The sequence below is a fragment of the Ceratotherium simum genome, chromosome 16, assembly GCF_057802395.1.
Source record: "Ceratotherium simum simum isolate JZ-2026a chromosome 16, ASM5780239v1, whole genome shotgun sequence".
NCBI classification, from domain to species: domain Eukaryota; kingdom Metazoa; phylum Chordata; class Mammalia; order Perissodactyla; family Rhinocerotidae; genus Ceratotherium; species Ceratotherium simum.
This window is the reverse complement of record NC_141915.1, coordinates 51,003,357-51,029,017: the sequence shown is the minus strand read 5'-3', so window position 1 is coordinate 51,029,017 and position 25,661 is coordinate 51,003,357. Positions and strand designations below refer to the sequence as shown.

The 25,661-nt window shown below is 40.1% G+C and overlaps 1 protein-coding gene and 1 long non-coding RNA gene across 3 annotated transcripts in view; one reads left to right on the top strand and one right to left on the bottom strand.

Moving 5' to 3' along the window:
* MAP2K6 (mitogen-activated protein kinase kinase 6) overlaps positions 1-21,335 on the bottom strand; it is a 118,605-nt gene extending 97,270 nt beyond the window's left edge. For both annotated transcript variants that reach the window (XM_004432700.3, XM_087441489.1), the window contains exon 1: positions 21,063-21,335. In XM_004432700.3, coding sequence (XP_004432757.1) covers positions 21,063-21,078 — 16 coding nt within the window. In that variant the 5' untranslated portion in view covers positions 21,079-21,335. The remainder of the gene's footprint in view (positions 1-21,062) is intronic.
* On the top strand, positions 8,027-8,660 carry LOC147915060 (uncharacterized). Its single transcript, XR_015554597.1, has 2 exons — positions 8,027-8,117; positions 8,396-8,660. It is a non-coding gene; the product is annotated as an uncharacterized LOC147915060 (long non-coding RNA).
* Positions 21,336-25,661: the final 4,326 nt, after the last annotated feature.

The following is a 25,661-nucleotide window of genomic DNA, read 5'->3' as shown; positions in this document are numbered from 1 at the left end:
CTTTTTACTTAAAGGAAGCACTTTACAGCTTCTCTTTGGCATATCCGAATTGCCAGCATCATTCCCCTCGCACTTTGGGGCCATCATTAAGTAAAATAAGGATTTCTTGAACACAAGCACGGCGATACTGAGACAGTCAATCTGGTAACCAAGAAGGCTACTAAGTGACTGACGGGCAGGTAGCAAATACAGCATGGATCCGCTAGACAAAAGGAGTAAGCAGGACAGCACGAGATTTCATCAGGCTACTCAGAACAGCATGCAATTTAAAACTCATGAATTATTTCTGGAATTTTCCATTTAATATTTTCAGACCACAGGTCACTAAAACCGCAGAAAGTGAAACTGTGCATAAGGGGGGACTACTGTAATGGCCCCGGGATCAGAAAGACTGGTGTTCATCTTCCAGACCACAATTTACTAACTGATGTGTCCTGGAGAAGCAATTTGAGCTCCCCAAACTTCAGTTCTCACATCTCTAAAATGAAAATAATAAATGTGACTTTACATACATCATCTCTGAAACTCCTTCACAGTCCCATTGAGTGCTTGTGCATCACAGGCATCGAATAAATGGTAATCTTGTTATTACTCAGAATAGATGAAACAATGCCAGGATAGATGCAGAGAGACGTGAGGTCAGGGCATGGATATACGGCCGGGGGCAGGGGTGGTGCTCAATCATTTTTAGCAAAGAGACAAACTCATCTGTTGAGAGAGAGGAAGGCAGAAGGAGCTGGAGACCCCACAGGAAAGCAGAAAGTGTAAGTAACTTTCTTTGCAATTCTCAGAACACTAAAGCTGGAAGGGACCTGAGAAATAATTTAACCGAATTCTTTCCCTGCCTCCATTTTACTGATGAGAATATAAGCAAATTTGTTCCATAAAGGGCCAGATAGGAAACATTGTAGGCTTTGTGGGCCATAGTTTCTGTCCCAATAACTTAACTCTGCCATTGTAGCAAGAAAGCAGAGATAATATGTAAGCAAATGAGTGCAGCCGTCTTCCAATAAAGCTTTACTTATAGACAGTGAAACTTGAACTCCATATAATTCTCAAGTATCATGAAATATTCTCCTTTTGATTTTTTTTAACCATTTAAAAATGTATAAACTCTTTTAGCTTGCAGGCTATACGAAAACACTTGGTGGGCCACAGTTTGCCAACCCCTGCCATACTGAGATTATGAGCTCATGCTAAAGATAGACATGAATTTGAGTTTTGCCCCCACAATTTACTAGAAGTGAAAGTTCAGCTATGGCATTTAATCTTCCTACAAATCCTCATTTACATACTCCTCATTCATAAAATGTGAATAAAGTTACAACTATGCCATATAATTTTTGTGAGGATTAAATGAGACAATGCATGTCAAAGAGCTTAGCAGAGGGCCTGGTTCAAAATCAAACCAAAACAACAAACAGAAAACACTAGGCCCAGGAAAATGCAGGTGACAAAGTTAACTAGCAACTAACTCAGGATCAGAAGAACCCTGTGCCCATCTACTCAATTCAATACCTTTTCCAGTCCCACAGCTATTGGTAGACTTAGCTATATAAGAAGTCAGATATGCATGAATATGTAACTCAGTGGCACTAAAAAAGTCCCCTGTCCCCTTGGAAATGTCTCCCCATCCCTGAGATTTCACCATGAGAAATGTATTACTTTATTTTAAGCTGTTTTCCTCTTGAACAATGCAAATTCCCTTGGGTGAGTTTTTAATTTATATTATATAATTTATTATATATAATTTATTGACTACTTTTTAAGTAGTTCTCTAGATATTAGATTTTGATAGGAAACATAAAGAGGAAAAAATGTTATATATCCATACAATGAAATGTTACTCAGCCATAAAAAGTAATGAAGTACTGAGATATGCTACAACATGGATTAAACTTTGAAAACATTATGCTAAGTGAAAGAAGCCAGAAACAAAAGGCCACATATTGTATGATTCCATTCATAGGAAATATCTAGAATAGGCAAATCCACAGAGACAGAAAGTAGATTAGTGGTTGCCAGGGACTGAGGGGAGGAGGGGATGGGGAGTGACTGCTTAATGGGAGTGACTGCTTTCCATCTGTGGTGATAAAAATGTTCTGGAACTAGATAGTGGTGATGGTTGCACAACCTTGTGAATATACTAAAAACCGCAGAATTGTATACTTTAAAATGACGTCAATGGTGAGTTCTACATTATGTATATTTTACCACAATAAAAAATAAACATATATAAAGAAGACACATGAGGATTCTGCAGGTGTGATAAGTTCTCATTTGAGAAGTGAGAGGAAAGGCTAAAAAGAGACTAAATTCATCAAAAACCATCTTAGTCCACTTTACAAGTCTGCACAACGCTAACCCTGGATACTGCTAATAAGTAATTCATTCAGACAGTACTTGTCAAGTGCCTACTATGTGGCAGGCACCGAGCCTCACTCTGAGGATAAAATAGTAAACAAGACAGAAAAGTGTTTCTTAAAATTCTTTCCAATCTATAACTAACCAGAGCAACAGCCCCCATCCAGTCATTTGTACAAAAATATATGCAGAATATTTATTGTAGAGTCATTATTATACAACTAAAAAATGATAGCATTTCTTAATAATTCTCATTTGAAGACTGCCTGAGAACTAGCATATCCAACAGTGAGAAAAAGGAAGCTAATGTTCTTTGGATCAAGAGATCCAAGGGACTGTGCTCTTGGAGGGGGTGGGGTTAGGGTGGCAGAAGCTCCAGGGAAAAAGAACGGAATTTAAATGAGATCTGTTAATTTGCAAACTAATGTTATCTTTCCAAAGCTAAATCTCTACAGAGGACAGAGAAGTGTGACAGCTGTTCACTTCTTTTAAAGTGTTGTTTGTAGCCTAACAATCTAACACTGCTGGCAGGACATCTATTTTTTTCTTTTAAATCAATTCCAAATGATTGAAATATAGTTTAGATTTTTTTTTTTTAACGTTTAGGAACATCAGATCTAAACCAACCCCTAAAATTGATTTTCTCCTTTTTTTGAAGACTTCATAACCTTTCTTGGTCATATATCCTCACACTTACAACTCTTATACAAAGAACAAAGTTCTTCCTCCATCTCCATTATTTACCTTTTAGTCTTAGCAGAGCGAAAATAGATAAATGCATTTTGGGAAAAAAACAAGAGTCTAGTTACATATAAATTCAGGTTACTATTAGAGTATGGTTTAAGTAATTAATTTCTTCCAAATTCCTACTAAAAACAATAAAAGCATGGATGATTTTCTTGAGCCCAACTGGAGTTTAGGAAAGGTGAGATGTTTGAAATACTTCATCACTAGCATTCACCTGTCTTAATTTTATGCTTCTGTATTTGCACCATATCTCTGTATTCTCCAAATGTTTTAGCCTTAATGTATCTTAATGTAAAGAAATTAGGCATTTCTTTAAAAAAACAGAATGCAATAGCCATCCAGTTACAAGAAGAGGAAATTGAGGCCCAAAGGTTAGGTGAGGTAGATGAGATTACAAATCTAGATAAAAATACAGATAACTGGTTAATTTTTTTTTCTGATTTGTTGCTAAGTTTGTTGCTAAGAACTCTGCAAGGCTGTGGATATAGACTTTGGAAATTTTAAGTTAAAAAAAAGAAAGTTGAAAAATAACACAAAAATAGTGTTAACTGCTTATGAAATTTGGAAGAGACCACCTTGGGTTTGGTTTTGCATTTCATCATCTCCTAGGTGCTCCCTTCTACACTTTTGAAAGACTACGAAACCATGGAGCATTTTCCTCTTTCACAGATCAAGACTGACTTCCAAAGGTCGGACAGTTAGAATCTCCAGCTCTAAAAACAGAGGCTGGGGTTTCTGTTCTGTAAAACCTCCAGGATGGCAGGCACTCAAATGTAAGAAGCACTCAAATGACCTCATGGAGGAATCAAACTGGGTGAGCAGGCAAGCTCCCCGGGTCTTGGCAGGCAGGAATGTCAAGTTAGTTAGCTAAAAAACAAAGAAAGCAGGGTGGGAAACATGCCCATATGAATGAAAACCATATAATCAGACCTCAAGGCATGCCCTGTTGAACGGAGGCAAGTGCAAGTTGGTGAAACGCCAACAAAATGTCATTATGAGTTGAGTCATCAAATGGTAGTTAAAGAAAGCTGCATTCAATACTAATCAACCCGTGCAAACTCTCTTCCCTATAATGGTTATCTTTTTTTTTCTAACTGATAAAGAAAGTTAATCATAGACTTGCCAAAGGAAAGCTCTTCAATGCCAATTTGGCTCTCCATTTCATACTGAGCTCAGAATATTAACAAAACCTGTTGCTAAGGGACATAGATGCATAGTTCAGTCTAAAATACAAAATTATATTAATCTAGCTGCTGGAAGAAACCTTCTCTCAGTAGTACTTCATACTGTGGATTTGAGTCAGGCAATGAATGCCTCCTGAATTGCAAGGCCTTCCATCCCTTGGCCACCTCCTATTTCTCCTACCTCATCTCTCACTGCTCTGCTAGACGACCCCCTACATGCCAATCACACAGAGCTTTAGGATTTCCTGGATGCTCGTGCCATTTCACACTGCCCCACAGACCAGAGCTGGCTCTGCTTTGACTCCCCACCTTTAATCTCCAACTCTCCCATTACCTTTCCGAGATCCAAGCAGTTAATCACTTTTCCTTCTAGCTATCATTAAATCACAAATGTTGGTACACGACTGTCCCCCATTAGAATGTGAGCTTCTTGCAAGTAGGAATCATCTCTCTGCACAATCCCTGGTGCCTAGCCATGAATCACACAGAGAAGCATCTAATAAATGCTGATAATGAATGAATGAATGAATGAATGGATGAATGGCTGCATGCATGATTGAACAGACCCATTCAATCATCTGATGACCAACTGAATAAACAGAGGTCTGATTTCCACAGTGCCTGGTGCTCTCGTTTATTTTTTATCTTTAAGGCACAGGGGTTAGTTTCTGTCTTTACAGGAAGAATATAAGGGCTCTCCAGAGAGTCAAAGGTTGGCTTAGCATCAAATGCAACTGGGATGCTAACAACAGCCCAGGTGTGAGTGTCAGAAGACCTGTCTTCCAAACTTAGCTCACCATCACCTTGGCCTTTTCAACTACTTAATCTCTCTTGGTCATAATTGCTTTATATCTAAAATGAGGTGTTTAGCCTAGATGATTTCCAACGTCCCTGCTAGATGTAACATTCTATGGTTCTAAATTCTTATCTTTACATCTTGCCAGATATCTAATGCCCAGACTCTTTGTACCACATACACTTGGGGCACTGTCACATTGTCGGAAAGTCAATCTTGTATTTATCACTTAGCCATTAGAGAGCACCAGTGCACCTTTTCTGTGTTGTTCCCTCAGTTTCAAGGGCATTGACTCGGTTTGTTCTCCAAATGGTATTACTGCTCTTTTTACTGTTCAAGTGGCCCCTTATAAAGGCAACCAGCAACTGAACAAATGATAGCGTAGATGGTCTGAGCCACTTCCACTCACAGAGAATATGAGAGAATCTAAGATGCATCACCTTCCTTAACAACCAAGTTCTTCAGGTCACAATTCTGTCAAAGCTTCACTCAAGTATAAGTCTAAGTAACCATATCCATAGTTCTCATTTTTTCATGTATTTCCTTCCTGCCTATTATGTCAACCCATTTGACTGTCTCACTTATGCCCCCTATTCAGATAAGCTTTGTCTATAGCACCTCTAAGTGGGCAGTGGGCCATGTGGTTACCCCTCATGTACATAGGGATCAACACCTGACTCAGTCCAGCCAATCCAGCAGCCACTCATCATCAGAAATTTTTTTTTTCTTTTGCGGAAAGAGAGAATTTCATCTCAGACCAGAGACTGTAACTAGCGAAAAAATGGTGGGTACTGAAGCTGCAGTCATATAGATGCAGCTCTAGGAGCTCTTTTACACCATGGGCATACTGATGAGTTAGCAAAGCCTGGTCTGCAGGGGAAAGCAGAAAAGACTCTCAGAGAAAAGCAGAATGAGGGCCCCTGTGAAGGGAGAGTGAGGAGGGAGTCAGAAAATGCATTTCCTGGTTCCTACCAGGCTCTGCTGTACCTCCTGCAATTGGATTCAATGAAATTCTCCCTAATACAACAGTGTCCCCTTATCCACGGTTTCGCTTTCTGTGGTTTAGCTACCAGCAATCAATCGCAGTCTGAAAACATTAAAGGGAAAATTCCAGAAATAAACAATTCATAAGTTTTCATTTGCACACTGCTCTGAGTAGTGTGATAAAATCTCCCGCCATCCCACTGTGTCCCTCTTGCCCAGGGGACATGAATCATCCCTTTGTTGGACCCCCAACCATCGACATTGTCTACTCCTGACATCTAACCATTGGCTCGATGATCCTCCTTCTGACATATCATCAGAAGGTCAATAGTAGCCTAACGCTACGTCACAGTGCCTACGACATTCACCTCTCTTCATCTTATCATGTAGTATTGTATCATCTCACATCATCACAAGAAGAGAGGTGAGTACTGTACAATAAGATTTTTTTTTTTTTTAGTTTTTTGTTTATTGCAGTAGTAACATTGGTTTATGACATTGTAAAAATTTCAGGTGTACATCATTGTACTTCTATTTCTGCATAGATTACATCATGTTCACCACCAAAATACTAATTACAACCCATCACCACACACATGTACCGAATTATCCCTTTAACCCTCCTCCCTCCTCCCTTCCCCTCTGGTAACCACCAATCCAATCTCTGTCCCTATGTGTTTGTTTATTGTTGTTATTATCTACTACTTAATGAAGGAAATCATACGGTATTTGACCTTCTCCCTCTGACTTATTTCACTTTGCATTATACCCTCAATGTCCATAAGATATTTTGAGAGAGAGAGAGACCACATTTGCATAACTTTTATTACAGTATATTGTTATAATTGTTCTATTTTATTATTATTGTTATTAATCTTTTACTGTGCCTAATTTATAAGTTAAACTTTATCACAAGTATGTATGTATAGGAAAAACATAATACTATATATATAGGGTTCAGTACTATCCACAGTTTCAGGCATCCACTGGGGGTCTTCACATGTAGCCCCCACAGATAAAGAGGGACTACTGTAAGACTTCTTTACTTGAGGTAAAACAAAATACACACGAATTCACAAACATGTACACATATTTGTAACTGCTCTACCTGTATATTTATATCCATTCTTCCTCAGTTATAAGGATATTTTCATTAATGTTATCGCCCTTTCTTCATAACCTATTACATCAGGTAGGTATCTGTAACTTAAGCTATTCCCTTATTATTATGCAGTAGGGTGTTTTTATTTTTCACTATTTTGACATGGCAGTTACATAGTGAAAAACATGAACTTTGGAATTTAAATGAACTAGATTCAAATCCCAGCTCTGTAACCACTAACTGTATGATCTTGGGCAAGTTATTAACCCGAGTTCCAATTTCCTCCTTCGTAAAACGGGGATAACTTTACCTCCCTCTCAGGTTTTCATGACGATTAGAGCTAAGAAGTGGAGTACTGATCACAAATCCTTGCACACAGTAGGCACTCAAAAATCACTAGCTATTATAGGATAGGTTCTCATAAATGGAAACGCTGGATCAAAGGGAACAAAAATTGTACAGGTTCTTGATACGGCCCAATTGCTTTTGCAAAGACTGAGTCTCTACATCCCCCTGATATACTTTTAACACAGAATAGCAGCACAAGCTTTCCTGGAGCCCTTGCATTTCTCCTTCCCAGCTCTGCCTTGGAATTGGATGTCGAGGATTCAGGGCTGCTTTTTCACATTAGACCATGTTCATCTCCTAACCTGAGAGAGAAAACCAGTAGCTGGTTTTAGTCTTAAAGCAAGTGGCCTGACAATCCAGCTGATTCACTATTTCCTGTTTTCCTCTGACTCTGTTGGTCCCACTTAGAGAGCTGCATGCAGGTACTCAGCATGGAGATAAGTCTGGGCTTGTCATAAACAAGCCCCGAACTAGTTTCTGTTGCTCTTTTTCTGCATATCCTTCTACACCCCACCTCCCCAGGCTTCCTAGGAGTGCATCATCACACAACAGCCAGACGAACAAAGATGGCTTCGGAAGCTGAAAGAAACAGGTGAGGTGAATACTCATGTCTTATATGCAGGGCTAATACAGGATATAAACGTATATTCGTGCCTGCATTCTACACCCTAGTATCTTGGACTCTTTCCCTCTCTGAGCCCTGCTTTCCAACTAACCTCCCTGTTTATTATTTCTTTCTTCCACTTCTATGTTGATTCATCTAATTCTTGACTTTCTGCCTCACTTCGGCTGCCCACCTGTAATTTTGCTGTTTGGATCACTGTCCCAGTACCATCCACCAGCTCTGACGGATGCCTTACCTTCCTGCAGCTTTTTCTGGGTTGCCCACCTGGACCTGCACTTGAAGCATGCCACCATCAACACACTGGCAGGACCATTTGACAGATGATGGACGTCTGTTCTAAGCTGGGAAAGTTCCTTCCCACTAACCTCACCCCTGACCACCTCACACAGCATGTCCTGACAATTTCATCCCTTATTGCCCCCCCTTTCTGAAGCTGATCCTTTTTATACATAATTTTATGCTAAATATACTCAGACCACATTAAGAAAATAAAGCTGCCTATTAACTCTATTAAGTATACACTGTTGAAAAGAACTTTTGTTAATAATCAATATTGTAGGAGCTCGGTAACACTCGAGTGGTACTTTTTTTTTTTAAGGCTTACAGGCCTTTTCTAAAAATAAGCTTTGCCTGGCTACAGATCCATGGTTCTTAGTCACTCCCATTCCCTCTTAAGCTTTGTTCCATTAGGACTAGAACCATTTGTTACAAAGGAAAGGATGTCCCCTTCCCCCAACTTCCAAGGGCCACCTCTGTATCTACACATGAAAGCTGCCTGTGACCACGGCTGAGAGAGCTTTGCAGGTCCCATCACCACCAAACACTAATGAAGTTTTGGGAGCATGTGTTTTCGTGTGTGTGTGTGTGTGTGTGTGTGTGTGTTTTCTAATTTAACACTCCCCAGTGTAGATGCATGTAGTCTGTCATTAACGATAGAAAAATCAGAAGAGTGAGCAAGTAGTCTGCTCAAGGCCCAGATGGCAAGTCTCTTGTTTTACTTGCTTATTGTCCTGAGAAGAACCACACTGAAAGTTCCGTCATTCCAAGTTAACATCCTTCCTCTACAGAGAGGCTTTCCTGATCTTCCCAGGAAAAGTTCTGCCCTTCACCTTCCTCAGTATCCCAGCTGCATCTTGTACCAAAATTTACATGTGCATCACACACAGCAGCATTAGTTCACTGGCACATTTGTCTTCCCACGTTATGGGTTGAACTGTGTCCCCCAAAATTCCTATCTTGACTCTTAACCTCCAGTACGTCAGAATGCGACCTTACTTGGAAATACGGTCGTTGCATATATCATTAGTCACGATGAAGTCATATGGGATTACAGTGGGCCCCTCATCCAATATGACCGGTGTCCTGGTAAGAAGGAGAAATGTGGACATACGCACACACACAGGGAGAACACCATGTGAAGATGAAGGCGGAGATCTGGGCGATGCATCTACAAGCCAAGGAACGGCAAAGATTGTCAGCAAACCACCAGAAGCTAGGAGAAAAGCAAGGAATAGATTCTCCCTTCCAGCCCTAAGAAGGAACCAACCCTGCCGCCACCTTGATCTCAGACTTCTGGCCTCCAGCACTGTGAGACAATAAATTTCTGTTGTGCAAGCCACCCAATTTGTGGTCCTTTGTTATGGCACCCCTAGAGAACCAATACATCCTACTAGAGTGTGTGACCTTCTTGAGGGTAGAGATGGAATTCTGGTCCTCTTGATAGTCACCTAACACAGTGCAAGGTGCAGATTATTAATTTAATTGTTCAGTAATGTTGTTAAATTCAACCAAGAAATATAGGATCCCCTGCCCCCCACTCTCTCACTCATCCACCCCACCTCCTACACTGCCAACACTGAACAAGAGAGTCTAAGGACTCTCTTGTCCTTAGATAGGTCACATTAGAAAAAAAAGATTGAAATTTGAGAGGGAAAAAATCATTCTAACCCTAATGTATCAAAACTTCTCAATCTCATTCTTAAATCAATTCCAGAGTTAAATCTGCGTTTTTTTTTTTTCTCCTTTACCTATAAAAATAGAACCTCATTCAGGAACAAAGTCCCAGGCAAGAAGACTTGGCAAGCCACTTGAATGAGACGATATAGCTGGCAGGTCCTATCTACCAGGCTGGGTCATATGTTCTCTTTAACAGCACAGCAAGGTGAATCAAAGCCCTGTGGCTTTCCTGACTCTGCCTGGGGGGATTCAGCCCACCCACCTTACCCTCTCTCCCCACCCTGAGTTGAATGAAGTCACTGAGGAGAAAGAAGGCGGCTAAGTACTAGTTACACTGAGAAACAGCCTGTTGTGAGCTCCAGAGCCGTAGGTCATTGTATTTTTTTAAGCCAAGATAATGAAAGAAAAATTAATTTAACCTGTCAATTGTATTAAATATATTTATCTTCTAAGTGGAATTTTTCTGAAATTAAAAATACATACAAAAAAATTTATGAACTCCCTTGCCAGTATCCAAGATCAAGCTTAAGTTTGATAAAATAAAGAACCTTCTGGAACACCTCTCTTAAGGTAACTAAAATGAGAATTCAGAAGTACATTAAACAGTTTTCCTCCTCTTTAACTGACTTCAGATGATTCTAGAAAAGGGAAAAGGACTAAGAAATGGAAAAGGCAGGTTGGCAGGTTATAAAAAATGAAAATTACAGCTGTGGCCACGCTCTGGAAAATATTCCCTGACCTAGCTAGACGTTGATTATTGAACCAACAGCTTGCTTATATAATTACAGTGTGCCTATAAACCTGGTTGATATGATATACTTGTTTAACTATTAACCTCTAGATTTCCTGGAGTTTCCACAATCCAAAATACACCTAAGAGTATGAGATAGGATATGTTCCATTTATTAACCTATTGTGATCATAAGCAATAACTACAGTATATAGCTTGGTAAGAAAAAGGAAGTTCTTAGAAAATACAAGTAAGGTATTTAAGCTTCAGATATTTTGCTTGGGCATCTTCTCTCTTTTATTCTTTGAAAGAATTATTCTGCCTATATTAACATTCTATTGGTGCCCCTATATACTTGAAGTCAAGATTCCTTCTCCATAGCTACTTTGGATCTAGGACATAATTTCCTCATCAGCTCTGAAAATCACATTCATCCTTGCATGCTTATTGTAAACACCTTCAGGATCTCCCACTAGATTACAAGCTTCTTAAGGGCTGGAAGGAAAGGAAGAGAGAAGCAATGTATGTTTATGGAGAGCTTATTGTACAGCACGACACTGCAAACCCAGAAGTGCACTCAATAAATATTTATCCAATAAATGAATGCCAAGCACTGGCCAAAGCACATTACATACATAACCTTCCTTAATTTTCATAACAACCCTGTGAATGAGTGTCAGTCTCTCCATTTAGCAGGTGAGGAAGCTGAAGTTAGAGGTTAAGCAGATTTTTGAAGGCTCATAGCTAGTGAGTGGAAGAGTAGAGCAGGTCTAGTTCCACTGAGCACAATGTCTTAAACCCAACAATCAATCCAAAATTTATTCATTAAATGGATCTGGACAAACCCCTTATTCAAGTTCTCTCTTTAGGTATTTTCAGAGTCTTTGGGACTATTTTTGTAAAATGGCAAAGGAGTTTGGGGTGCAGGAAGGAGTAAATAAACTGGGGAGAATATGCTTATAAAGTTTTCAAATATAACAGAAAGGCTGTCTCTGCACATTCACGGCAAAATAATTCCCATACTCTTTTTTCCATTTTGTTCCCACTCGTTTGTCAGATTCTAGCCTTACCCTTATCTCTAAGTCATGCCTCCCATGATAGATTGGAGGAGGGAGAATAGAGGAGGGAATAAATAACTTGTCACTCAACATCCAGACCATCTATTCCCATGGCTTCAGCCCAGGATCATGGGAAACCACTGAAGCACAGGTATGACTCTTCTGCTTTGGCTGGAGAGAAAGCCGAGAGAGAATTTCCTGGTTTAAAGGTAAATTCACTCCCAAACTCCCCGCCTCCTCTACCACAAAAGAGGTAATGCTAGTTTCTTCTACACCATCCAGTACAAGAGTAAAACAGTAGAGACGTAGCTTCATTCACAATTTCAAGGAAACTGCACTTGTCACATTTACATAGAAATAACCAGGAAGAAAGGAAATTACTAAGCCAAAAAGGGGCTGTTTTCCTAAGTATTCCTCTACTTAGGTATGGTGCCAAACTGACCTTGTTCTTACTGTTTTAAAACAATTTGATGTGAGGGAAACACACACTTTGTGTCTGCTTAGTAACAACCTATAAGACAGCTAAGGGAATCAATATTCATTTCTGATGTTTAACATAAACTTCCTGTCTGTACAGACCAGTATCTATCAGGAAACCAACTGTAACTAGCTTCCTTCAACCAATGGGCAGTTTGAACTTGGAATTCAACTTTAACACTCAGAATGAGTCAGACTCAGTATTCTATGATCAGCAAAGGCTTAAAGGAACATGTTAAAAGGAACCTATATAGAGGTAGACACAGGTCAGCCCCTCCTAATTACCATACCTGACCCTGCTATACCCAAATATCCATGGAATCCATTCATGTTTTCTATCTCCAACCATGTATTCTGGGTAATGGGTTCATAAACTTATTATGGAGTGACAACTCAAGTCGAGTCACCAGGAGCTCAGGTTCTGGGGTCAGACAGACCTTGATTAAAGCCTCTGCTCTGCCACTATCAACCTGGACATCTAAGGGATGTTCCTTAACCTCTCTGGCCTCAGTTTGCTCATATACAAAATGGGACATCCCCTTACCAGGCCCTAGTGAAGGGAGAAAGAGATAATTCACATGCATCACTAAGCACAGTATCTGGAATATAGAAAGAATCACAGCAGTGCTACCATCTGGGATGGTAGGAATTACAGCACTTCCTTGTATGTGAATTAAACTTATCTCATTCTGGATACAGCAAACAAATCTGGGGTCATCCTACCAAAGTTACTCTGTCTTCATGTAGCTTCCACCACCCCCCACCCCTCCTTCCCTTCATTTTCAGAACCTTTACCAGGACCTTCCCTCCTAAATACATACAACACCCACAATGTAAGTGACTCTGTAAGCAAAAGGATCTTCATACCCACAAGAAAACTGTCCGCCCAGGGTTGGGGGAGTCAAGCTGAGAAAACGGCTCTAACATTTATAGGAGATGATAACTGGAAACCTCTCTGGGTAAAATAGAGGCTGTCTTTCTATAGAGGGAGGATTCTGTCTTCAGTTCACACAAAAAAAATGATGGCACTTCCGAGCTGGATCATGATCATAATCAACAAAGCCAGGTGACGGTGGTAGTGAGAGCTGTTTTTACTTTATTTGCTTTTTAAACAAAATGTGGGACGAGGAAGAGGAGAATGAGAGACTACGGGAAGAACTCAAGAGCAGCTTCTCAATGGGAGGGAAAAAAAAGAAATATAGAGCAAACAGGAAGAGTGCAGCTGCAGGGAAAGGACCCCAGGATGGGCTAAAGGAGACCGGTAGCTCAGTTCAGCGGAAATGAGCAATGGCCTACGAATCTCATAACCAGGAGAAACACCACTCAGACATTTCCTGTGGGCTGGGCCCCAGAGGTCACTGGCTGAGTAGTGGGTGAGAAGTTATCTAGATTAACAACTTCCAACTAAAGCCAAAGATGAATGTAATATGGCAGCCCCATCATGAAAAGACTCCATTACTCGCTTGAGTCAAGTCATAAAGAGCAAAGTCAGCAAACCTGTCTTGGAAAGGGCCAGATAGTAAATATTTTTGGCTTTGTGGGACACACAGTCTCCATCACAACCATTCAACTCTATCATTGTGGAGGGAAAGGCAGCCATGGACAACATACGAATAAATGAGCATAGCTGTGTTCCAATAAAACTTTATTTGTAGACACTGAATTTGAACTTGACATCATTTTCATGTGTCATGGAATGTTATTCTTTTGATTTTTTTTCCCCAGTCATTTAAAAATGTGCAAATCATTTTAGCTCATAGGCGGTACTTAAAAACAGGTAGGACTGGATTTGGCCCACGGGCTGCAGTTTGCTGACCCCTGGTTACAAGCACGGGCCCTGTGGTCAGACAGGCCTGGCTTAGCATCCTGCCTCTGCAGCTTACTGGCTATCCAGCTATGAGCAAGTTAGTTAATGCATCTGAGCCTCGGCTTCTCCATTTGTAAATCAACGACAACAGCATCTGTCCCCAGAGGATTTATGTGAAGTTCAAAAGCATACTACGTGAAAAGTGACTGACATAAAATAAGTGATGATGATGATGATGATGATGATGATGATGGTGGTGATAGCACTGGGTGTGGGAGTGTGGGTTGTGATCAGCATCTAGATCTGCAGCTAATGGTCTGTAAAAGAAAAAAAGACTGATCCCAATCCAACTTGAGGGATTTACAAAGTAGAAAATATAACAAATGACGAGAGATCTAGCAGGTGCCTTTTTAATGCCTCAACTCAGAACTGAGTTGACTAAATTATGATGATTTGTGATAGACTTCATGTGTGTAGGTTATAACCTGAATATCCTTTCAACGTAGAAAGAGGGGGTTTTATGGATTGCATACCAAACTGTGTGAACCAGCTCAGGAAAGGAAGACCGTCTGAGACAGAGTGCGAAACAAAACCAGGGCGGAAGGTGGGGCGGCCGGTAACAGCAGCAGTGGTGGAGGAGGAAGTGGGGAATCCTTTCATTTGGGAGTTATCCATGCAGAGTTCCCTGTTTTGTCACAGGACAGCCGACTGTTAAAAACTTTTGGATTATCTAACCCTTCAGAGGCTCAAGTTCAGAGGTAACTTACAAACCAGTTCCTGAAACCAGCACAGGATGGATGAATTTACTTCAATCCTATCGCACCGGATTCTTTAGACAACTCATCTTGGTTCCGCATACTTTTAAAAGAGAAAGTTAGCCAAGGATCATGCAACCTTTAAATCTGTTTAGAGGGCCTAGGTAGGAGAAATGACACTTCTCCAGCTGTCCTAAGTTGCTTTCTGGGCTATTCTTGGAACTTCCAAATATCAAGCAAAGATATAATGGAAATATTAATGCAAACAAGGAAGAAAACTGCACTATAATTTAATGACCCCATACCTTTTATGAAACGTCGGGGAAAATGATAGAAATCTCTGCTGATGAAAAATACTTTCATTGTCATTTATTGAGCACCTATTATTTATAAGCACAATGCAAAAAGAGACGCAAAGATGTATAAGAAGAAATGTTAGCTACCCAACAGGGGCTTTCAGAGAGCATCCATAAAAGGCAAACAACAATTACAGTAGTTAAAACTTGCAGCTGTATAGTGTAGGTACTGGGAATTAAAATGAAAGCATTTGCAAAATATCCTTTGGCAGGGAATTGGTAAGAAACCCCAGCACCATGATTCATGTATCACCATTTCTTGGACACAGAAAAAGAACCCCTGCTGATTGTACCATAATCCCCCCTTGCCAGCCTGCTCCCCACAAAAACAAAACAAAAAATAAGAAATATACTAAAGATTCTGAAGAGAAAAAAAAGTTTTGTAAATGTGGATTACTAGTGTTTGTGTGTCATTTAGTGAAAAGAGCTTTGAGACAGAGACTCAGGAAACGTAAGTTCTACCTGTGGCTCTGTCTTCAGGCAAACTACTTACTTCCAAGGCCTCAGTTTGTTCATCTGTGAAATGAGATGATTGGAGTAGAAAACTCCTTTCACAGCTCTAAATTCTATCACTTCATATCAGGGTGCATAAATAGGCAGGTTTACTAAGGAAGGCTATGTTAAGAATACGTTGTGTGATTGATTTAAATAACTTGTGAGGTCAGCAAAGTTGATCCTAACCTTAATTCTTTTAACAAATCTAGTAAAGCAAAGTAAACCTCCTTTTATGATTAAGCATTGCACATGAAGCTAAAAAAAAAAATTATTCTGCAACAATGCACATAACACAACCAGGCGCTGCATAAGAATTATTTACAAAAATAAAGAAAAACTAATTTTGCCTGTAGAGATAACTGAAAATGCAGAAATGTCCAGAAGTAAGTTATTTCCCAGACTGGAATTTTAATCAGATCATTACATTTTTCTTAGTATTTTCATACTGGTCTGGATAGCTATAGACAGTACAACAAAATGAGCTGATAAAATACGTGCTGTTTACTTAAGACATTTTGGTGAAAATTAAAATTAGAATCCACCAGGGAATTAAATTGTTTAGATGCATGGAACCCAGCTTTCAACCCCTGATTACCTAAGCTCTACAGTCCTGGAATTTTCTGGCCTAACTTTGAAAGTAAATTGATCCCCAAATTGAAATTTTAGAGATACATTTTATGAAGAAGAAAAGAAATTCAAACACATGAAACACAAATGTCAAAAAAGGAGGGGGGAGAATTCAACTTCTTTATTACTAAAAAATGCAAATGAGAGTCAAGTATTAATACCCTTTATCAAATTGGCAAAAATTTTTTCAAATTATTGTACCCAGGATGAAGGTAAGTAGACATAACATTTCTGGAGGGCAATTTATTTGGCAATATTTACCACAATGCTTAAAAGGAGAGAATGGGTACTTCCAAACGTCATTGGTGGGAATAAGAACTAGCGTTAGCTCTCTGGAGGGCAATTTGGCCATATATCCATGCACGCCCTTTAACCTAGCACTTCCACTTCTAGGAATTCATCCTAAAGAGATAATTGGGCAAATATGCAAAATGTATGTTCAAGGTATTCCTTGCAGTATTGTTTACAGCTGTAAAAAAATGGAAACTATGTGAAAGTCCAACAGGAGATGGATTAAACAGCTACATTCTTACAGATTAAAATAAGCAATTGTTAAAAAGAATGAGGTGACTGCATGTGTGTGGATACGAAAAGATGTCCAAGATATATGGTAGAGTATAAAGCAAGTTGCAAAATATCATATATAGTGTGTAAAACAGCATGTATGAGTATGTATGTATATATAGACAAATGCAAAGAGATAGTCACCAAAAAGTTAACAGTAATTAGCTCTGGATGGTGTGACTTGGAGAGACTTTTATTTTCGTATTATGAATTTCTCTTTGGTTTGAATTTTTTTTCAATGAGTATATATCATTTTATAATAATGAAGAAGCTATTTTTAAAAGGCAGAGAAGAGAAAGGGGATTGGGAAGAATTGGCTATCCATAACCTGTAGTTTTGCATCCTGGAAGTTACTCTAAGGCCGTGGTATACACAATAACGTAGAAGGGGATGATCATCATGGCAATATTCATAATATTGAAAGTTAATAAATATTAAGGTTCTATTTAAATAAATACAATACAATTGGATACTATGAATGTAGAAACATATTAACTGGTAATACTTCACAGTATATTGTAAGTGAAACAAAAAGTAAGTAAATAGACCTTAGTTTTATACATATTTTCAATTTATTCATATACATATATATAAAATAGAAAAAAAGTCCAAAAGGATATATGCCAAAATGTATACTGTGGTAACTAGTGATTCTTATTTTCTTTGTATATTTTCAAATGTTTCTACAATGAACAAGTATTATGTACTTTTTTCTTTTAAGTTTTAAAAATATTCCCTATAGATCTTTCAGATTTTAAAATACTGGAAAGTAGTTACAGTAATACTAAGCTGTGAAAAACAAACGGATGAGAATCTCACTCCTTTTCTCCAGCATTAAACTGACCACCAGGAGACCCCCTGAACACCCCTGCAGCTGACTCGCAGCGCGCCAACACGAAACAAGCTCAGGAAACCCAACGTGCCTATTCTGATTTTGTGTCCTGAGATGTACGAGGTTATAAAACAGACTGGCTCAGATTACAGGCTAAGCATGACAAGTCTGGCTGGTACAACCTAACAAAGGAATTTACACAGAATGAGAAATTTACATTTCCCAGGGTGGAATGAATTACAGAAGCAAAGAACCACAGTAGGGTTAAGTCCTTGCCTACCACTCTCTCACATGCTGCTGAATTATGCCTTATACACATTTCTCACGACATGATTTACCTATTACTACCTTAAAACTAAGAAAAACTCATATTTTTAAAAGGTGAAGAGAGGGAGAAGTGAGAAAGAGTGCATTTAACAGGGTCAAACTTTTTGTAGATTTTCAGGTGAACCGGGAGATGCCAGGCCTCCCTTCCTGCCTCCCTCCTTCCCTCCCTCCCTCAGATCATTATGGCTGATAACAATAGTTTTTCTCTCCGGGGCAATGTAGATGACACATTTTTCCTGTAGCCTGTCTTCCTGTAAAGTGCAGGAATTCCTGCACTTTCTGGGTGCCCTTCCTGTTAACTTACATTTCAGATTTCCTCAAAAGGCATTCTGCCACTTTAATATTTGAAAAATGTCAGCTCAACCCCAGACAGCTAATATAAACAAACTGAAAGGCATACCACCTAAAGTTACAACTGTGGAAAACAAAATTTCTTTTTAAGAAATTCTTTCTTGGAATCTCACTGTCGGTAAGGCTGGAAAGAAGTAACCCAGTCCTTCCAGCTCCAAGGGAGTCTGTAATTCTTTTGCCTCTGCTGTGCCTTAAATTAGAGGTCTCCAAAACCGAATTATAGTGATCTAGAAAGTTCGTAAAGGTCCTTGAATTGAACATGTTGTTAAAATCTTCAACACTATGAGGTTGCATCCACCTTTCACTTTTCCCCCCATTTCATTTGGTTATAGTATTACAAAGAAGTCTGGTACTGCAAGAAATGTCTTGGCCATTTGAGAATACCATAGCTGAATTAGGCCAATTCCACATTTAAAGTCCAGGCCAAGTCTCCTTTGCCATTTCTGAAATGATCACCCACTTCTTTCTACCAATAATTTTTCTTTTGGACAGAAACCCCATGTTCACACTAGTTGCACCTTCCAAACACAACCCAATTAAGAAAACTTTTTGGATGAATGGGAATTGATTTCAAGAACCATCAGTACCTGATCTATTATGGGCACACCCATAATGGAAGAGTGTCATGCTAACATCTCTTTTAGCTTCCCAACTCAAAAACTTGCTCTACTAGGAGGGGGCTACTTTAGGAGTGAGCTCAAAAAATGCAAAAAGGAACCTGATTTAGTTTAGACACTACGGTCCAAAGATAAGATCACTATAACATCACCTTCTTCATGAAACCTTCCTGACTATCTCTCAGAGAGATCACTTCCATCTCTAAACTCCAACAGTGCCATTTCTCTTCACTATCTAGGCAATTATCTTGTAGTATAATGATTTGCAGATATGCTTTCTTTCACCAATCACATGGTAAGTTACTTAAAGGAAGCAACTACATTTTAAATATTTTTGTATGCCCCCAAATCCTGTGCACTATATCTCTCTACATGTATACGTACACATACATACACACATACACATATATATCATAATATATTTATACATATATTAAACCGAACTGAATGAATGAGTGAATATATACCAAATACAAAGTAACTAGATGTCATCTCTTTAATACATCAAAGCATGGTATGCCCCTTCTAAACTGTTATTTCTCTGCTCAATTAGAAGATTGTAGGTTTCCCCTCTATTAAGGAACACCTGCACCTCATAATGCCAATTCATAGGTTCTTCAGCTTTCTTAGCTTTTCAGATGTCCATTCCCCACTAAGACTAAAAGAAAAGCAGAGCCCTACTTTGAACTCTTAAGAATATATATCACTTCCTTCTTGGGCTGAGATGCATGATTCCCATCAGGCAGAATTGCAACAACTCCAAAAAAAGTGGCAGAAAGCTTATGAGACACTTTCATTTCACCAGGTCTTACTCACCTATGTTGTGCCTCAGGTAGCCTAACTCACCTAGTGCCTAACTCACCTCTTCATTCCATACATTCTCAGATGGCACATGCTTTCTCTATGGTAAAGAAAGACTCGTTCTGAAACAAGAGACTTAGGGTCCTAGAGACACCTGACAACACCCCCTCAGTTCTCTTGATGCCATGTCATAAATTTTATTTTTTTAATTCCCCCCAGCATGACATTGTCTGCAAAATACAACTGTGTAAAAAAAATTTTTTTTAAGAAAAAGAAAAAAACATAAAGGAAACAACCATAACCCTGAACTTCTGACCTATTATAGCTGACTAAATATATGCAATTACACACTTAAAAGATTTCATTATGGTTGTCAGTGAAACACTACAGTCTCCCCACGTTGGTGTAATGCTTAAAAGTACAGTTTTTCCCCCAACATTTTCCCCTAAGATGCAAAGCATCTCCCAAATGGGAAGACATAAAACATCTATGTCCTCATTGCTGCTTCTGAATACTGCGAACCAATAAGCAATTGGTGTAAAGTGCAAAATCTCGGAAGAGAAAGTCTTCTTGTCTACGTTTTTGTAATGTGGTATTATTCACACTTCACCTTTACTTCCTTTAAAAATCAAAAGTTACTTAATGTTCAAAGCGATATCAATGGAAATTTAGCTAAATACTGGTACCGCAACGGTTCATTCCCAAAGGAATATAAGATTACATTCATTTCCTACTAGTTTAACTCAAGTTTTACCTTTCATCTTCACCTACAGACTTTTTAAAAGTTTGTATTCCTGTTGCACATAAAATTACTTGTAATATGTGTGCATACTAAAGAATTTTACAATTATATAAAGCATTGCACTTTTAGACGCTACCAACCTGCTCTATCTCTCCTGACTGTGCAAAAGGCAAAAAGAGCTCAGTAATCCTAGCAGAAGAATGCAAATAACGTCAATGCACAGCTGAACTGCAAGCCCTGCCTTACAGGAACTCTCTGTGTCTGCAAAAAAAGACACATACTAAACAGGAAATGCAACTGAGCTGTGGAAAACCTCAAACTTAAAAATGCAATCGCCAGGCGAAAATTGCATCCATGCATTCATAAATGCATGCACAACACTTTGCATTTTTGCAAGTAATGCAAATAGACTCTTACCTTTCGACTGAGACATTTTCCCCTTTCCTTTGATGGGGGAGGGGAGCACAAAAGACTTTGCCTTGCTTCTCTTCTGTAGCTAGTTTTGCAACAAAGATGCAAGCTGCAGGCGTGCAATCTTCATGCAAGTGGAGTTTCGCTTGACCGATGCAGCAGATGGACTTTCAGGGAATCAAGATGGAAATGCACACCTTGCAAAACAGACTGGAAAGTGATTTTTCCCCCAGTTGCAACGTTAGGGAAGGCTGTGCTGCAGCTACATGATGGGCCAGGGCTGGCAGCTAAAAGCTCCAAACTTGGAACTGAGTATCTTAGTGCGCAGACGTCCTTCCTGCGAAGGGCGCGGGGGGTGCTGGGTAATGTAGTTCCGGAGCAGAGTCCACGGGGCTCAGATTTAAGGAAACGTGGTCGCGCGGGTCGCTGAGCGAGATGACTGGGTGTGGCAAAGATTGCGCCCAGATAAAGAAGTCAGACTCGCACTCGGTAGTAAGTGATGGGCGAAAAACGGCAAGGCCAACAGGAAGGGGCATTTTTGTTATCGAAAAGCCCTTGAAGCAACTAAAGCTAAAGAACATTAGGTTAGCGAAAAGGCATTTGGCTCGCTCAGAAGGTCTGTTTGGGTGTTTCCTGTTTGCAGGGCAGCACCTGTTGTACTGTTCCTGCCTATAGACGTTTACCCTCACACCTCCATTTTCAAAAACATTTTTTTGGCATGGAGAATTTGTTGGTGATTTGGCTGGCCAGAGGTAAGATTACCTTTGCACTGCAGAGAAGATGCAAAGTTTGATTTAGTAAGATAGGATCCAGGTCGATTATTTTCAAGGAACCTGAAATTCAATACTGGGGGGAGGAGGAGTTCTTATTTCTTGAAATGTTAGAGAGGAAGTTCTGCTTTTTATGTGTCAAAGCTAACTTTATCAAAGTTAAAATATTTAGATGCTTTTTCTCACCTAAGGAGAGGAAAATCCCTGGCCTAAGGGAGCAAGTGAGTGGTAATCTTAAATTAACAAAGTCAAATATCTGGAATTATTCAACAAAGTTAACAGACATCTGTTGAGCTCCTAGGATGTGCCAGGAATGTCTCTAGGGCTTTGGGTCATCCATTTGTCATGCATTGCTCATGGCTTAGGGATGGACAGCACCCTGGTCACCCCCTTCACGAGGAAGCTGGAGATGCACAGAATAATTCCATGCAAGAAATGGAAAGGAGTGAGGGGGCATGGGCTGAAATGAGCTCAGATTTCTACTTCACTGAGTAGACCAGACTCAAAATGTGCTTTTCAGGTAGAGAGGGAAGAACTGAGGATTTCAGGCTGCTGAGGCGTGAACCAAGCACAGTGGAAGACTGAGGAGAGCCTAGTCAGGGGACACTTAAGGATACCACGTTGCCTTGTATACAGAAGTGGTGAGGGTGGGTGGAATTTAGAGGTGAGGACTCTACAGGGCTTTAAAAGGCAGGCTAGAGGTTTGGACTTTATTCCGCAGATCCTTGGGAGGTGGTGAAAGGATTTTAAAAAGGGGTGTAACTTAATCAAAGCATTGTTTTAAGAAGGTAAATTTGCCCTCAGCGATTAAGGGGGTTGAAACTGGGAGAGGCTAGAGATAGGTCAGGTCAGTTGTGAAAAGCAGAAAAAGGCATTTTGAAAGATTTGGCTAGATTTGATGACTGCTTATGAAAACTATTGGAATTTTATTAAGAATTCTAGGAAGCCAGGGCCTTCTGAGTAATGGATGAATCAGAGGGAAGAAGGCCACCATGTTTCAGCTACAAATCAGCTCTTAAAACAAATATGCAGCAGGTCATGGAACTAACATTAATTTACTTAAGTTGATCCCGTCTGCTGACATTATTGAGAATTTGTCAAGGTCACCTCATGTTCATATTAGTTTCTGCCCCTAAGAGGAAGGGGTTTCCGTCCCATGAGCATAGGTACAGAGACTTAGTAGCTCACTTTCTTTCACTGTCCTTCTAGGAGAATCCGTGCTGTCCCTTCCTCTCTCTCTCACACACAGGATCTCAGTGCCTCATTGAACCAGCATTGTTTTTCTGTCTCATTTAACCAGGAGGCATGAGGGCGTGGAGCTCCATTTCAGTGCATCTCATCTACTTTTCCAGACCTTGGTGGAGCACCTGATACAGGCCAGGCCCTGGGATAGCTTCTGGAGCTGCACATAGACTCGCTGAGCCCAGGCAGGGCCTGCACAGCCAGCCACCTAGAGCTTACTTCAATTTGCATTTTATGTGGTCAGCAGCATTGCTCTTAAATTGCCCCAGACTCCCTTCTTTATGGAAGAGTTCTAATCACTTGTCTGGTGCATTTTGCTTCTGTCGTTTGTGCTTGTACATTCTCTGCATAGGCATGCACAGTTCCCAGCTGGCAAATGGATTATGTTCTGAAAGTCAATCTGTAATTCATATTCCCATAGGAACAATGATGTGTTCAACAGCCAGTGCACATACACACTCACACACACGTATGCAAAACACCTTTGACCCATAAATTGGCTGAACCGTATAGTTAAAAATATCAAAATTTATCATTTTTCTTTCTGGGAAAAATATATTTTGAATTTCCACAGGAAACTCAACCTCTCTGTGAAGTCTTAGATTCCAGAAAAAAAAGTCCTTCTTGCCTTGGTGGTAAAAAGGTTTCCTCTGCCCACGGTCCTGGATGGAGGAAGAGGCTGTACCTCTGTACAATCGTGGGCCTTTCCTCTTCTTGCCAATCTGTGGCAATGTTCTTAGGAGGAGAATCCCTCCCCTGGTGGTGTAAGGAAGTGAGAGCAAAATCTGGATGATTGTTCTTTTATTAGACGGTACATCAGATGTTTATCTTGAGGTGGCCTGTGCTCCTACTTCGAATCTGCCATCTTTGTAATTTTCTGTACTTTAGATCTTTCTAAAATGCAAGTTTCTTCTACTTACCTTCAAGATCGATTCCAAACTCCTTGGCATGGTATAATTGGCCCCTCAAGACCCGGCCCCTGCTTACTCTCCAGTTTCATTTCACACCCTATGTTGATGCTACAGCCAGAAGCCGAGTTTTCTCCCTAGTTGCTTTTGGATACATTGCTCTCTCTGGCTGGCAAGCCTTTTCCATTCTCTGCCTAGCTCATTCAGAATTGTCCTTGAAGACTTGGCTTAGCTGGCACTTTCTTCCAGCTACTTTCTGTGACATATCACCCTATGACCACCCTTAGTGTGAATGAAGTGTTTTCCCTAATTCTGTAGCACCCTACACATACTTCTCTCCTAACACTCATCATAAGGCTGACAGATGTTTATTTACATATTTGTCTCCCCCAGGAGACTGAACTACTGGAGATCAGAGATTCATCTCTGCATTCCCAGTGCCGAGCATCTAGCGTTTAACAGGCACTCAAATGAATGCTGAAAAACTGAAGGAGTAGATAGGAAGAGGACTTGTGACCGTGGCTACCCTGGAATAACTAGATTCCAACGATGGAGTTAACACCTGCAGGGGAAACTAGAACACCTGGGGAAAGTCCTGTGCTGTCAGGTTAAAGGTATGAGATTCTTGGAAAGAGCCCCTAGGTTAGGTCAGGCTGGCTCTGAAGGAATTATTCTAGAAGTATATGTGGGATGGAGGAGATGGTGTTGGGAGTAGGGTGTCTCAACCAGGGATAATTTTGACCCCCAGGGAACCTTTGGCAATGTCTGGAGACATTTTTGGTTGTCACAACCAGGAGGGTGGAGGTGGTGATACTGGCATCTAGTGGGTAGAGATCAGGGATGCTTGTAATCTTACTACAGTGCACAGGAAGCCTCCCACAACAAAGAATTATCTGGTCCAAATGTGAGTAGTGCTGAGTTTGAGAAACCTTGCTGCATAGGATACCATGAGAATTTACTGACACTCTATTTTTTAAGTTAATTTAAAGCAAATGAGATTTGGTAAGACATTAACTTTTGATGTGGAAAAAACACTAGAATCTAGGGGATGTGAGTTCTAGTCCTGACTAGAAAACGTTAGCTGTGTTTCCTAAGGCAAGTCACTTCGCCTTTCTGGACCTCTTTTTGTTCCACTAAAATAAGACGGGTCAGACTAAGGCCCCTTCCAGTTTTTTTTTTTTTTTTTTTTTTTTTTGGTGAGGAAGATCAGCCCTGAGCTAACATCCATGCTAATCCTCCTCTTTTTGCTGAGGAAGACCGACTCTGAGCTAACATCTATTGCCAATCCTCCTCCTATTTTTTCCCCCAAAGCCCCAGTAGATAGTTGTATGTCATAGTTGCACATCCTTCTAGTTGCTGTATGTGGGATGCGGCCTCAGCATGGTGGGACAAGCGGTGCATTGGTGTGCGCCCGGGATCCGAACCCGGGCCGCCAGCAGCGGAGCGCGCTCACTTAACTGCTAAGCCACGGGGCCAGCCCCAGGCCCCTTCCAGTTCTAACATCCTGTGACTCTAAACCCACCTCAAATGTCTGATTAAAACCACCAGTGATTTGAAGAAAGAAAGACAGTGGTGATCACACATTCTATTTTTTGCATTGGCTAAGTAACTTTCTGTTCAGGTATCAGAAGTGTTCCTCATCCCCTGCATTAGCAAGATAACTGATGACCATCATAACAATATCA